Source organism: Harmonia axyridis, chromosome 2 (genome assembly GCF_914767665.1).
Source record: "Harmonia axyridis chromosome 2, icHarAxyr1.1, whole genome shotgun sequence".
NCBI classification, from domain to species: domain Eukaryota; kingdom Metazoa; phylum Arthropoda; class Insecta; order Coleoptera; family Coccinellidae; genus Harmonia; species Harmonia axyridis.
The window spans coordinates 21,149,702-21,165,974 of NC_059502.1; the positions used below are offsets into that span (position 1 = coordinate 21,149,702).

At 36.6% G+C, this 16,273-nt stretch overlaps 1 protein-coding gene across 1 annotated transcript in view; it reads left to right on the top strand.

Moving 5' to 3' along the window:
• LOC123673694 (dynein axonemal heavy chain 5) overlaps positions 1-16,273 on the top strand; it is a 43,113-nt gene that overhangs the window by 17,398 nt on the left and 9,442 nt on the right. Inside the window, exons 29-45 of the mRNA XM_045608304.1 lie at positions 288-584; positions 1,185-1,303; positions 1,363-1,490; positions 3,113-3,514; positions 4,337-4,605; positions 5,385-5,819; positions 8,110-8,511; positions 12,009-12,217; positions 12,285-12,523; positions 12,733-13,136; positions 13,208-13,434; positions 14,091-14,325; positions 14,385-14,571; positions 14,630-14,775; positions 14,876-15,124; positions 15,195-15,423; positions 15,489-15,682. Of these exons, the coding sequence (XP_045464260.1) occupies positions 288-584; positions 1,185-1,303; positions 1,363-1,490; positions 3,113-3,514; positions 4,337-4,605; positions 5,385-5,819; positions 8,110-8,511; positions 12,009-12,217; positions 12,285-12,523; positions 12,733-13,136; positions 13,208-13,434; positions 14,091-14,325; positions 14,385-14,571; positions 14,630-14,775; positions 14,876-15,124; positions 15,195-15,423; positions 15,489-15,682 (4,371 nt within the window). The remainder of the gene's footprint in view (positions 1-287; positions 585-1,184; positions 1,304-1,362; positions 1,491-3,112; positions 3,515-4,336; positions 4,606-5,384; positions 5,820-8,109; positions 8,512-12,008; positions 12,218-12,284; positions 12,524-12,732; positions 13,137-13,207; positions 13,435-14,090; positions 14,326-14,384; positions 14,572-14,629; positions 14,776-14,875; positions 15,125-15,194; positions 15,424-15,488; positions 15,683-16,273) is intronic.

Consider the following 16,273-nt stretch of genomic DNA (forward strand, 5'->3'; position numbering starts at 1 on the left):
AACTACACTAATTTACTTCCAACTTGCTCTTGCAATACATATTTCAAATCTCCTAGACCAATGTTCCAAACTTTTCAATTTTGTTAAACGAGTGCTCCTGATTTTACTAAGGTCAAATTGTTTTAATGATAACATCACATGAAAAAAAAATTCCTCTACTAGAATGAAGGTTAGAAAAATCGAATATCGTTCTTAAAGACAAAACTAAAATGAATAAAACAGATGTTTTAACGATAGGTTGAGTCTTCTTCAAATTGAGATATAGAAAATGAACATTCTTTCTACAGGTTCATTATGACTTCGGCTTGAGAAACATCCTATCCGTTCTCAGAAGTCTTGGTGCCGCTAAAAGAGTGAATGATAAAGACTCCGAAAGCACAATCGTGATGAGGGTTCTGAGAGATATGAATTTATCAAAATTGATAGATGAAGATGAACCTTTATTCACCTCTCTGGTCGCTGATTTATTCCCCAATCAAGTTCTGGAAAAAACTACCTACCAAGAATTGGAGGAAGCAATAGATAAACAAGTCGAACAAGCTGGTCTGATCAATCATCCACCCTGGGCTCTCAAATTGATTCAGGTAGGTGACATTCATTCTCGAAGATGCATAAATAAGACAGAACATTAAATTCAGTATGAGGAATGTAAAGATGAAATTATTTCATGTGAAATACAAATAAAATTTACCTAGATTTCTGTTCGTAGAATATTCACCTCGACAGCAGTATAATATATAAGTATTGATGATAACTGATCATATTTTGGCCAATTCAGCAATATCACAGAAGTTAGTAACTGAGTTACTTCATAGTAACTTCGTATGGAGATGGCGCTGCACGCTGCTCAATTTTAGGCAGAACAACACGACTTGAGACATAAACCCAACAGTTCTACAGTAAAGTCACCACGTTGCTCTATGCAGGTGAAGATGTATATAGCAGGGACCACTGACTTGCCATACTGAAGTCATCAGTTTCTTAACTAAGAAGTATAGTTTTGAATTGCCTATGATTTGAGTTCGATCGTTTGGCCTAGTGGTTAGGACCCCGTACTCCTAAACCGAATGTCAAAAGTTCCAGCTTTGGACCGGCAGTCGATTAAGCACATTTTGAACAATTCGTGTGAAATGTCTAATTTTGGCTTTATACCATTCACTCATATTTATCTTTTCTTCTTTCAGTTATATGAAACTCAAGCTGTGCGACATGGCATAATGACTTTAGGACCTACTGGAGCAGGGAAGACAACCTGTATACAGATACTGATGAAGTCCCTCACACAAATGGGTCAATTTCATAGGTACTTCTCGATGTTTCAACTCTTTTTTTTTTTCATGAAATTCCTTAAATGAATTACAGAGAAATGAGGATGAATCCAAAAGCCATCACAGCTGCTCAAATGTTTGGTCGACTCGATGTAGCCACAAATGACTGGACTGATGGTATATTCTCAGCTTTATGGAGGAAAACGCTGAAACTAAAGCCAGGTCTGTACCTATTTTTCATAAGGTTGATAAATGAATATGAATCATAGCAGACAGAATCTTGTGTATTAAAAATTAATCAACATTTGGCGAAAGTCATTTAAAGATAATTAAAATTTTTCCGTCTCTGGAAAATATTTCAGAAACTCAATATCTTTTTTTTAATATTCCTCTGTCCAAACGCTGTTTTTTCTCTATACATATAAATATCTATCAAATCTTGGAACCATGATCACAACAAAACATCTTATGACACGATATTTTTCGCATCTAAACTTGTTTAGACAAGAAGGGATGTATTCCAAAAAGAATATTTTCGTTCAAATATATTCCATTGAGGCCATTCAGAAATTCAAATATGAGATGTTAGATTCCATCTATATATATATATATATATATATATATATATATATATATATATATATATTCTTTTGAGAAAGGGCAATACAAAATATTAATTTCAAACAATCAAGCATATGTGTCGATGAATCTCAGTATTAGCAGAGGAAATGTAACGGGGCATCATACATTTCAACGTATGATACAAGAGAACAGATAAAAACCTCAGCAAAAACTCCGTCTCCCCGTATCGGTGTAGTGACTGGTTTGTGTAAACGTTTACAGAATAAGCTGACATAATTTATATTGAAGGACTTCCTCTTCAACCAAAACAAAATTCTCTTTATCCTCTCTTTTCGGTTGACGACTCTATAATTTCCAATTGGATCCTAAAACAAAAAAAAAAAAGAAGCAGAAAGGAATACTAAATATTAGTTTTCATTATATCGATTTGAAGTTAACTACCCATTCTAAGAAAGAATCTGAAACTGAATGGATAGCTTGGAAACCATCATGAAATTTATAAATCGGACAATCATTCACCAAGTGGTCAATGGTCTCTTCTACACCACACTCACATAGTGGGCTATCAATAGAATGCCATTTGAAGAGGGTACTATTACAACGACCATGACCAGTTCTAAGTCGATTCAAAATACACCAAATTTTCCTAGGAAGATTGAAACCTAGAACTTTTTCTGAGGGATCACCGACAGGACTTTTGTTGAAGACGTTAGAAGAAGTCCATCCCGAACGCCAAATTTCCTTGTCGCTTTCATTGGATTCCATCTAATAAATCTTAACGATAGAGCAAACGCAAATCTTGTGTAGACACCGGATTTCTAACATATGCACTGACATATTCATTTCTGGTGAGACAACTTTGAGAACACGTTGATGTATCCAGTTAGTTCAGGATTCAGGAATAATGGTAATAATCTTATTTAGTAATTCACAATCTGAAGGGAAGCAATACTATTCCCCCTTTTTTCATTGAAACTCATTACCGACAAATTTGCAATTCATTGAATCTTCATAACTCGATTTAAGAATCTGAACAACATATTCAAAAAAAGAGCCTGGAAATCGAATGAAACTAAAAACGAATAACAACACAAATGCATTAAGCTGAGGTTTCAACAATAGTAAAAATTGTGTCGAATCCATTTTTGGGGAAAGCAATGAATATGGATCGACTAAAAGAGAGTTGTTGTATTAGACTCTCACTAAGGCACCTCAACCAAAAAATTCGTCCCTTTCTCTCACAATAACAATCTGCTTTGCAGGTGAAAACGTTTGGTTAGTTCTCGATGGACCCGTGGACAGTATCTGGATTGAAAACCTGAACTCCGTGCTTGACGACAACAAGACCCTAACATTGGCAAATGGTGATCGACTTTCTATGGCACCAACCTGCAAAATAATCTTTGAGCCACACAATATCGATAACGCTTCTCCAGCTACCGTGTCCAGAAATGGAATGGTTTACATGAGTTCCTCTGGCCTCACCTGGAAACCTGTGGTTAAGGCTTGGTTGAAAACAAGGAGTGCGAAGGAACAGGAGATATTCCAGCATCTTTTCTGGGAAACGATTGCACCACTTTATAACTACGGAAATCAGAATTTGAATCTTGTACTGGATGTACTTCCTTGCAATATTACCTTACAGATGTTGAAACTTTTGGAAGGTGAGTACCTACTTCGAATTCATAACTTCATGATGGAAGTAATGTCGCCATTAATTAAAACATTTACGTTATGGTGATCGTTTCTCCTAGTAAAGAACCAAAATTAAGGATTTTCCACCAAGAGTTTTTCATTTTGATTTTAAAAAAGGAGTACATTTTACCAGAAATCAATAGATGTTGACTGCCTCGTCAGTACGGTGGACTGAAGAGTTGAATGTGGTACCGAAGGTACCGGGTTCGAATCCTGGCTAGGTCATGGAGGTTGTACATGTCTGGTGTTGGTTAGGTTAGAGGCTAATGACCGTAGTTGTCGATGCCTTTAAAAAACAATCAATAGATGTTTATTTCATTGTAATTAGGAAGATATACCATTAAATATCAAAAACAATATCCGCTAAATAACCGCCACGGCTACGGTTGTAGATCCATATCCTTTCCATAACCAAGTCACACATTTGTGGATGTCTGCTCTTGATAACTTCACGAATCCCATTTTTTGATAGATAGTGGAGCATTGGCATAGACCTCATCTTTCACATGGTCCTAGAGAAATAAGTCTAAAGGTGTTGAATCACAAGATCTCGGTGCCTTAGTTTAGCGAACTCTTTAAAATTTTCACCATTTTTGTAATGAATTTTATCATTTTCAGTGCATTGTTGAAGCGTGTTCCATGTTTGGTAATAGCATTGTTTTTACTTGCCAACTGTCATATGATGACAGCTTCAAAGGTGACAGATACCGGGCTATGCAAAATGAAACCTCTTTTTGGAAAAACCTTTATTATTGATTGAGTGCCCTTGCGATACCCAATCTTTTTTGTAGGTTTGGTTCCACCACAGATTGAGAAAAAAGATGAGGAAACTGACAAATCCGATCAATTGGATCTGGACGATGACATACTGGAGGAACAAGAAAAACCAGAAGAAACTAAACTCCTCACTCCTGAGCATCTAGCGAAGATTTTTGTTTTCGCTTTAACATGGGGTATCGGTGCCTACTTAGAGAATGATGATAGGGCCAAATTCGATGCCTTTGTGAAAGAAAACCTTACCGTCTTGAATCTGCCGAAAAATACTGAAAAGAACAAAGATGTAAGGAAAGTCTTTTAATATATAATGTTCAACTTACTCTACTGGGCTTCTTAACCATAACCTTTAGGTTAAGATATTCTAAGTGATATTCAGCCCACAATTATAATAGGCTTCTTCAAAGATATATTGGTCAAAAACTACATCTCGACGACTTCTTTGAACTGAAGTTTTGTAATAGTCATAACATAGCCTCACCATCAGGTAAAGCGCTAAGGTGGCTGATGCTCAGCGGTTCATTTCTTCTGTTAGAAATGGTTTTTAATGGCGAAGACAAGAAGCCAAGCGTAATGAATGATGAAGTATCCTCTTTTATTTTCATATTTCATCTTAGTTACTTCTCATTATGTTAGTGACAACTTCAGTATCTTCATATAGCTTAATTATATCACATTCTTGTTGAGTATGGTAATTCAATTGTTTGTGTAGATATCTATGTGTTTGAGTAGGTCTTTTTATAGTCTCTTTCCAAAAGAGCACACCCACAGATGGTGTGGGATTATATAATCAAACATTCATTTTGAACTCAGAGTTCACAGTGTGGGTATACTGTTTATATTGTTCTAGGAGACATTCAGATGTTTCATATCATGATTCCAAATCACTATTGCTGATCCCGATCCCTTAATAGTATCATTTTGGAGCAATCAATCGATAGATTATAATTTTTGAGTAAAATACCTAGGTCAGTTCTTTCTAAACGTCAGTTGAATCACCTAAAATGTTTCATCAAGATATGTTTAACGTGAAAAGCAATGTTTAATCTGGACCGCTGATTTCAGTGTACTCTGTTCGATTACATGGTGAATGATGACGGCAATTGGGTACTCTGGAGCTCCTTGGTCACCAACTATTCCTATCCAGAACTGTCCACTCCAGAATACGCAACTATTCTCATTCCAATCACAGATAATGTTCGTATAAACTATCTGATCGATACAATAGCAAAACAAGATAAAGCAGTTCTACTAATTGGCGAACAAGGAACAGCGAAAACAGTGATGATGAAGGCTTATATGAAGAGGGCCAATCCCGAGCTATATTTACACAGGGCGTTCAATTTTTCCAGTGCCACTTCTCCATATCAGTTCCAGAAAACGATCGAAAGTTATGTGGAGAAAAGGATGGGAAACACTTTCGGTGCACCGAATGGGAAGAAGATGATGATTTTCATTGACGATATCAATTTACCTGAAATAAATTGTTGGGGCGATCAGGTAACTAAATTTTGAATTAAACCAATTCGCGTTCAAATGTGTATGAGATGAACACCGAATTCGCTAATACCTAATAGGAAAGATCAAAAAAGTTGAAATGTTCGTACTCAATTTGTATCCATCTGGAGTCGATTCCTTTTTATGTTGAACATTCTTCATTCTTGGATTTTAGAACAATTGATCAATATAACGACGAATTTTGATTTATATATCGAACAGGCAAGCAGATAATTTAGGGTCCTCAACTATTCCTGGTTAATTTTTGGGTGCAGAAACCGAAGAAGTCCTGAGATTCTCTTTTATTTTGTTGGCCTGTGGTATAACTGAATGAAACCTATGCACAAGTCAAATATTATTCAAGACCCATTATCTATATATCGTACTCAAATTACTTATATGAATCTGCAGGACTTTATATTCGATAGGATAAAGATTAATGTATTTTTCCAAAATGTACCTTTTGCTATGAAAGAACCGCCAATTGATAATTTTGAAATAATAAATTACTATCCAAATTTGATTGCTTAGCTGGCTGAACAGTTTTCCTGTCTCATGTCGTTAGGGATTCATCAAGCCAAGTAGTGATATTTTAACCAAATACTTGACCTGAAAATCAAGCTCGTGAAAAATTACATACTTGAGCTTGACTTGACTTGATTTGAGATATTTATTGCTTGACTTGTTATCAAGCTACTTGATATTACTTGAGCTTGATATGCACACATCTCACAGCATATCTGTCTACAATCTCGTGCGCGCTTAGACTTAATAAGAGGATTCCTCGAGCGCCAAGAGACTGAAGCATTCTCCAGTGTGACTTAATCAGTCTTTTTCTCACTTTTTTTGAAATATATTGGTAAATTTTGGTAGTTTTAGAAATAATTTTCCAAACTTGGCCGAAATCTCCAAGGATTTTTCATCAACGCCAGAATCTTCAGCTCCTGTTGAAAGACAATTTTCCAGAGCTGCTCAGTTACAAAAACCCGCAATAGGTTAAGCGACAAATCTTTAAGATGCCTCATGTGTTTTAGATCCTGGATGGAAAATTATGAAATCAAGCAAAGTCTGGAGGTTTCTCAATATTAAGAAACTTTATTTTTTTATTATTTTCATTTTGTTATGATTTATATTGATTTAATTTATGTTTTTATTCCATAAAAGTTAATATTTTCGGTTCTTCTATACAATAAGTTTAATGAATAATAATGGGGCGCGAACGCATCCACTCTTAAAACCTCAGCGCTCAGCCTTGTCTACTCAGTAGCTGAGTACTGCGCCCCAGTCTGGATAACCAGCTGCCACGTGAAGAACATCGATACCAAACTCAACAAGACAATGAGGCTAATTAGTGGCTGTCTAAAAAGCACACCTCTGCCCTGGCTCCCTGTTCTGAGCCATATTGCACCTCCCTCCATCCGCAGACAAGAGAGCCTAGTTAGGGAATATAATGAAATAATAACAAATCCCCTACTTCCAATATATAGTGACCTTCCCGAAGCCGGCTTGCAGAGATTGAAGTCTAGATCTCCCCCAATATTGCTAGCAGAAAAACTTGTGAGAGATAATTTCAATTTGACCAATAAATGGAGAGAATACTGGGAAGCCTCGAAACCAGTCCAGGCTGTACATATAACTGATCCTACAGTGTCCTTACCAGGTATGGAGCTGCCTCGCCACGAATGGAAAACAGGATAAGAACGTCTCACGGTATCTGCCGTGACTCATTCTATAAGTGGGGACTCTCCGAAACACCAGCCTGTGACTGCGGAAAGCCTCGCCAGACTGTCCACCATATTGCAATGGAGTGCCCCCTTACTGCATACGGAGGAGAAATGAGCGACTTCCATGAGGCCACTGACTCTGTGCTGGACTGGATTAATGGTCTTGATTTTAAAATTTAACTTCAAATCGTGCTATATTTATATTTATGTTTATGTTTATACTCTATTTCTGCTTTTGCTAATTTTAGGTATACACTTATATGTTTTATGACGTAATGTGAATGTGTACAATTTTAACTAATTATAACTAAACCCATGTATGCCATACGCTAAATAAATAAATGAATAAATGAATAAAAGTGTTTTTTGCAAGGTTCCTTCTCATTTCATTATTTTTTATTGATGTAACACAACACAATAAAACTGTTAAAATCAAGTAACTTAATATAATTCAAGTACTTGATAAATAAAGACTTGACTTGAGATTGAAAAACCAGTAGCTTGAAAATCAAGCCAAGCCGTGAATCCCTACATGTCGTCTACTTACCTTCATGGTTTGTATTTTCCAGATAACCAACGAGGTCGTCCGTCAGGTCATGGATATGGGCGGGTTCTACAGTCTCGAGAAACCGGGTGAATTCACTTCCATTGTAGACGTTCAATTCCTGGCCGCTATGGGACAGCCTGGTGGCGGCAGAAACGATATTCCGTCGCGTCTGAAGCGCCAGTTTTGCATTTTCAACTGTCCCCTACCTTTGGACACATCCATCGACAAGATATTCGGTGTGATCGCCCAAGGGCACTACAACATCAAGAGGGGATTCCCATTGGAGGTTCGAAATTTGGTCAAAAAACTCATTCCGTTGACTAGACTACTATGGAGAAACACTAGGTCGAAGTTGCTCCCTACTCCTGCGAAATTCCATTATGTGTTTTCATTGCGGGATTTGTCCAGGATTTGGCAAGGAATGGTTGGTTTTATTATTCATATTTCATCACTTTCAAGCATATTGACGGAGATTTTAACAAAAATATATTTTTTCGGCAACCGTCCGGGAAGTGCTCACTTCCCGGACGCTTCTTCTCTGAGAAAGTAGCATTTCCCGGCCTAGTCCGGAAAGTACGTACTTCCCGGACTAGGCCGGAAAAGAATCATAGAATCCATAGCAACCGAGATAACGGCTGACAGTTCATATGAAATTAGTTGTCAAAAATTTGCATGTTTTTTTATCGCAATCGCAATAAAATATGGAAAGCAGCAGCGATAGTGTTATTTTACATGGTTGCCGAAAAAATATTGTACGCAAAACGCCCGAAAATGGTTTTTTTGGACTCACAGACTTCCAGGACGAGCGTAAGCGAGTCCTGGAATTTTGTCTATTCGTCCAAAAAAACCCTATTTTCCGGACTTGTTACGTAATAGTAATTTACGTAACAAGTCCGGAAAATAGGGTTTTTTTGGACGAATAGACAAAGTTGCATTCACCGTTTAGAAGTTATGCGAAGAGATTTTTTTAAATTTTATCAACTTTGGAAGGATATATTTCCCTTAACATGCATTTTGGGCCATAAGTTTATTCATCAAACTATAATTATTTTTCAATATACTATCACCCACAGAAAGTTCGGTACACATTTTTGATTCATCCTGTATAGGTAAACCAAATCGAGTATGCATCGATTGTTCATACAACTGATTGAAGCTCACTAGAGAATAGTAATTTACGAAACAAGTCCGGAAAATAGGGTTTTTTTGGACGAATAGACAAAATTCCAGGACGGGCGTAAGCGAGTCCTGGAAGTCTGTGAGTCCAAAAAAACCATTTTTGGGCGTGTTGCGTACAATATTTTTTCGGCAACCATGTAAAATAACACTATCGCTGCTGCTTTCCATATTTTATTGCGATTGCGATCAAAAAACATGCAAATTTTTGACAACTAATTTCATATGAACTGTCAGTCGTTATCTCGGTTGCTATGGATTCTATGATTCTTTTCCGGCCTAGTCCGGGAAGTACGTACTTTCCGGACTAGGCCGGGAAATGCTACTTTCTCAGAGAAAAAGCGTCCGGGAAGTGAGCACTTCCCGGACGGTTGCCGAAAAATTACTATTACCTCTACCATCTAACTCATTGAATATCAGTGTATATATAGTATATCTCGAAACTAATCAGCCATATTTCACTGATGTCATGGATCTATTTCATGTTCTTGAAAACCAAAAATACATACATCGTCTTGGTCCCCCTAGTTTTCTCAAGAAATAAACAATCTATGTTCTGGAAATGAGATGTATATTTTCATCTATTTCAACTGTAATATATTCGATAGAAAAATTCTTTGTTTGTTACTCTTTGCTTCATGCAAAATGGATGAGACAAAATAGGAAAAATGAGCAAAAATCTAAATTTATCGATTATTTATTTTTGATTAATTATAGTTATTCCACAACTGAATCCAAATTCAATAGTCCGTATTACCGCCTCTTCTTTACCGCTCAAATCGCCTAGGCATCCCACGAATCAAGTCATTAATGACATTTTCAGGCATATCGTTCCATTCTTCCTGAATGGCTAAACTCAATTCATGAAAAGTTGAAGATGGGTTTTGGCGATTCGATATTACTCTTCTTAAGTTCATGTCTGGTGGATTTGCTGGCCAGTTCATTATCTGGATATCGTTCTCTTGAAGAATATTTCGAACCCTTCGTGTGTGGTGTGGTGGGGCGTTATCATCCTGATAAATGAAATTATCCCCAAATTCGTTGCGCAGATGGAAAATGATTGGTTCTATGATAGAGTCGCTCTAGTCTGCTTGGACCTCTCCAAACCCTTGCTCGTCGACTATTACTTTGTAAACCGAACCGTGACATGTCCGAAAAAAGTACTTGCGCTATTAAAAGCAAGTATTGGTGGTGTTCTGCCCATTGCCGACGGGTAGCTCTAGGTATGTCCAGGTGATAGCTGACATACTCTTGAAGGTCTTCTTGCCCTTAAATTTGAGGAATGCAACCGACTCCTTATGGTACTAGTTGAGACTACCCATCTTTAGGTCCTCAAAAAATTACTTCGAAGGGCTGTTACAGATACCGTTAGAATCCTTCGAGTAAAATTTGCGATATAATGGTCTTCCCTTGTAGATGTTACTCTAGGTCGACCTGGCACCGGTCTCCGGGTAAAGCTGCCGATTTCCAAGAAAAGGGACACTATGCGCCTTACTGAAGTCCGCGGAATATTCAAAGGTTGCGCCATCTGATAGTTCGACAAAGCTTGTAGATGTAGGGCTTCTATTCTTGCCCGGTCAAACTGAGAAATTGGATGTCCCAGCATTTTCCATTGAATATTCTCAATATTACAAATCTCGTTATTCGCTGAAAACTGATTAACTTCGAATACACCTGTATTTTCCAGAACAAGAAACATTTTTTGCTGGTTTATTGTTTTCATTGAAGGGATAAGATAGTGAAGATTGCACACACAAAAAATTGTCATGTTACATTCAAGAAAATGAGAGTTGATAGGGAGGGCCAAGACTTTTGACGATGTGTGTATATCAAAATATATATGTAAACGGAACTAAACCTAATCCATGTTTAACTGGCTTTCAAGTTAATCGATTGTCATCAGACATGAATGTGTCACTGGTTAGATTATAGCTTTGAATTCTCTCGATGTATATAATTATGTTCTTGAGATGGAAAACCTTGTTTTTTACAAAAACCTTAGTTACAAGAAAAGACGAAAGGTACAATAAAAACAATCGATTATGACTGATTAATTATTGACTGACTAAAAAACAATGCATCTGAGAATTTATAACATTTCTTATCTCTAATGCAAAAAGTGGCGTGATCCTAAGCGTCACACTAAGAATAGCTAAAATAGCAAAAATACATTGAAAGAACAAAGAGCGTATCATGGTTTCAATGGGCATTCATTCCACCCACATTATCTCGTGTTTGAAATTGATTAGTTAACAATATTCTATCATGAAATATAAAGTAACAAATGAAGATTCGAAAATATGTCGTATGATCAGAATGGGGTCGTATTATGTAATTATATATAGTATATCCAAAGTCACTTGATTTAGTCCATAAAAACACTTGATCAGATGTCCGGATGTCCCTTTTGAAGTGGATACCACGATCCGCTGGTAGTTCAATGCTACAGTTCAACGATAAAATAGAAATGTAGTTTCAGCTGTTAATAAGGTTCAAGGCCGGATAATACAAGTTCTTTCTGTAAGTTATTTTCCTTCTTGTTGTTTTTTGTATAAAATCCCACTTTACGAAAAGCATTATGATTCGAAAAAGATTGAACGACTATATTCACATCATTTCATTGAGTGCAAATTTATTACCATGGATTGCAGGCCCGTGAAGAATAATCGAAGAAAACTTGCAATGTCATATAATTATATTTTCTTCACTTTTCACTTTTTTTATTGTATTTTTTGTAAATCATAGATTGGGACCCTATCCACCGTGATAGATTCCGAAGCATGTCTGATGGTTCTGTGGAAGCACGAGTGCACACGTGTTTTCTCTGATCGGTTCACAATTCAAGAGGATAAGGACTGGTTCAATCAAGAACTTCTAGATTTAGTAGAAAAGGACCTTGGAGTCAATATCATGCACAAAACCATGCCAAGTCCGGTCTTCGTAGATTTCATGAGGTAACACCATTAAATCTCAGCTTAAGTATAAGTATAATCGGTGATTATGGTCAATTTCTCTCTTTAGAGATGCTCCCGAACCAACTGGAGAAGAAGGTGAAGATGCTGATATGGAACTTCCGAAAGTTTATGAACCAGTTACAAATGAGAACGAACTGAGAGAGAGGTTGGATATGTTTCTTTCTCAGTTTAATGAGATGGTTAGAGGATCAGGAATGGACTTGGTATTCTTTCCAGATGCAATGTTACACTTGGTCAAGATATCGAGGGTTATAAGGCATCCTAGAGGCAATGTTATGCTTGTTGGTGAGTTGGCAACGTATTTTTCCAATTCGAACTGGAGTTCTCAATGAATCGGAAAACAAAAACATGAAAACCTGAAGACGGTTTAACAATTTCAAGCCTTTTGCGAAATATATACCTATATAAAATTATGTAGTCCAAGGGTGGAATTGACGCATGAATGATTTCCATTATGTGAAGAACTAAACAATCAAATATGTTTTTCTGTTTAGGTGTTGGAGGAAGTGGAAAACAGTCTCTAACCAAGCTTTCTTCCTTCATAGCAGGCTATAAGAGCTTCCAAATAACCCTCACTCGATCATACAATATAGGAAATTTTCTGGAGGATCTCAAGGTCCTTTACAGGTCATGCGGTTGCCAAGGTAAAGGAACAGCCTTTATCTTCACAGATCTCGACATAAAAGAAGAAGGATTCTTGGAATATCTCAATAACATACTATCTGGGGGTGTCATATCTAATCTCTTCACAAAAGATGAACAGACTGAAATTATTCAGGAACTCACACCTATAATGCGCAGAGAGAACATGAAGCGTACATTAAATGCTGAAGTAGTGATGGAATATTTCATGAATAGAACCTGCCAAAATCTCCATGTTGTCTTCTGTTTCTCTCCGGTGAGATATTGCAAGTTTCAAATAACTGTTTTTTTAAATAAAATATTAGCAGTTGAGAATAATTATTTCAGGTAGGGGAAAAGTTTAGGACTAGAGCTCTCAGATTCCCTGCTTTAATATCAGGCTGTACTATTGATTGGTTCCAACCATGGCCTAAAGATGCTTTGGTCCTGGTAGCCAGACATTTTCTGACAGAATTCAAGATAGCCTGTTCTGATGAGGTTAAAGAAGAACTAGTTACAGCACTTGGATCCATACAAGATATAGTGTCCAATACATCAAGCGATTACTTCCAAAGGTATGTTTCCCAGGCAATCATGAAAAAAATCGAGTCTTTGACTTGCACAAATAATATTTCAACAGAGGATTCCTGAGGTCAAAAATTTCTTTCCTGTACCATTCTATCCGATTCAACATGATTGAAAAGAAAAGATACAGGCTGTTGAAAATCCATATACAATATTTATCAAAATCACTGATTTTCGGAATAAAGTTTTTCATTGAAGTGATGAATCTTCTCCAAACACAAAATGCTATCCACATCTTCCAGTTTCTTCATTATGACCATTACATTCCATAAAAATGCCAGAAATTGAAAGAAACCCAACCCGTTTTTTTCAAAACGGCCATGTATTCTTTATACTCGGCCGTTTTGAAGAAAAGGATTCCTCACATTTTCTTGTACAATGCGCCGTTTTGTATTAATTTGTGCAAAAAAAATTATATGTGAAAATAAAAAAAAATCTTTGAATACAACACTGTTAAAAATACCCAAAGAAATGAATATTTACTAAGTTATCACGTCTAAAAATTATGTATTGAACACTTTGCAGAAGATCACTTTGCAATGTGACCTTGAAAAAATTAAAAATCTGTGGAAATTAAAAAGTGCTTGTATCTATTTTTATCAAATTATTTATTACATTTACTGAAAATAATGTTTTAAATAACCAGATACAGAAGAGCAACTCATGTAACCCCCAAATCTTATCTAAACTTCATTGCCGGATATAAAAGTATCTATAAAAGCAAACAAAAAGAACTAAGCGAAGGAGCTTCTAGGATGGATACAGGCTTAGAAAAACTGGCTGAAGCATCATCCTCAGTCATAATTTTGAAAAAAGAATTAGCTGTCATGGAACAAGAATTAGCAGAGGCTTCTCAAAGAGCAGAAACTGTTTTGACAGAAGTGAGATCTTGATTATATTCTTGAAAATATCATACTATATGCCCTTTTATTCTTTCAAGGTTACTGAGAGAGCAATGCAGGCTGAAATAGTCAAGAACCAAGTGCAGAAAGTAAAAGAAAAGGCGGAAATACTGGTTTCGTCAATCGCAAATGAAAAGGCTAAAGCAGAAGAAAAACTAGAGGCTGCAAAACCTGCGTTGGAAGAAGCAGAAGCGGCGTTGAACACAATAAAGCCGGCTCATATTGGTAATGGCATACTGCTTTTATGTTACTCAAACACTATCCACATCATTTTGATTTGCAGCAACTGTACGGAAGTTAGGACGTCCACCTCACCTTATCATGAGGATAATGGATTGTGTTCTCATTCTATTCCAGAGAAAACTTCAACCAGTTGTTATTGATCCAACTACTAACTGTCCAAAACCTTCTTGGGCTGAATCTCTCAAGGTAATTAATATAATTTTATTAAATCAAATAGTCAGGCTCGACGAAAATATATTTTCTTTCGATATTTATTCTCTCAATAAAATCATTATATCTTTATCAGATGATGGCTTCCACAACATTTCTCCTACAACTTCAGAATTACCCAAAAGATATTATCAACAACGAAATGGTAGAATTTCTACAACCATATTTCGAAATGGAAGACTACAATATGGACACTGCTAAAAGGGTTTGTGGAGATGTTGCAGGGCTCTTATCGTGGACGAAGGCAATGGCTTTCTTCCATAGTGTTAACAGAGAAGTGCTGCCCCTAAAAGCCAATCTAACTCTTCAAGAAGCTCGGCTCAAGGTTAGTTGATGATAAGTCTTTGTTGAAACTCAAAGATGATCTGACATTGAGTTGAAATGTGTACTTCTAGTTAGCCATGGAAGACTTGGCTGCTGCTCAAAACCAATTAGAAGAGCGAGAAGCTTCACTTAGGGAAGTGAAGGAGCAATACGATAAAGCTGTCATGGAAAAACAGAGACTCACGGAAGCTGCTAATGCATGTCTGAGAAAAATGAATACAGCAACAACTCTAATCAATGGTCTTGGAGGGGAAAAAATCAGATGGACTCAGCAGAGTAAAGAGTTCAAAGAACAACTGGGTATGTTTTGTGTCAAGATTAATTTAAAAAAAAATTAATGAATAATTATTCTTTGACGTTTTCAGGAAGATTGGTCGGAGATGTGCTCTTGGCAACGGGTTTCTTGTCATACTGTGGTCCATACAATCAAGAGTTTAGAACCAATTTGGTCAAACTGTGGATGGAAGTTCTCGTATTAAAAAGTATTCCCTTCACTCGTCAATTGAATATAATCAACATGCTCGTTGAAAGTGCCACAATTTCAGAGTGGAATCTTCAGGTATACTCTGCATGCTAATAGCAATGGGCAGAATAAAATAATTCCGATAATCGAGAATCATGTTCTTGAGAACTTTCAAGTATCGAATAGTCATTCAAAAATCGATAACATTTCGAACATCTTCTTCCTATTCAAGAAAATGATATGAGACCTAATTCCTTATTACCTAGAACATCTGCTGCAATTCCATCTCCTTCAAGTTCGAGTTGCATCACAAGCAATGACAATTTAATCATCAGAATCAATCTCGGTACGGAATTTCCGAGCTTACATCCTAGAACCCAAGGTTCTAGAGAACTGCTATTTGATTCTCCCACTAAGTTTATAGCACTTTCTATGAATGAACTTACTGCACTTACTGTTTACATTAGGCGCAATTCCCTCGCGAAATTATTTCGCGCTGAATTGCGCTCGGCTTTGGGTAGTGCGTTTTGGTGAAGCGAATAAATTTTGCGCGAGTGACTTCCGCCAGGAAGTTTCGCCAATGTATACGCAGCTATACAAATAGGTCATATTATTGAATTTCTTATTAACAGATCTTGAAAAATATTGTGGAGGCAATTTTTGTTATGAATTCAATAATTGACCTAC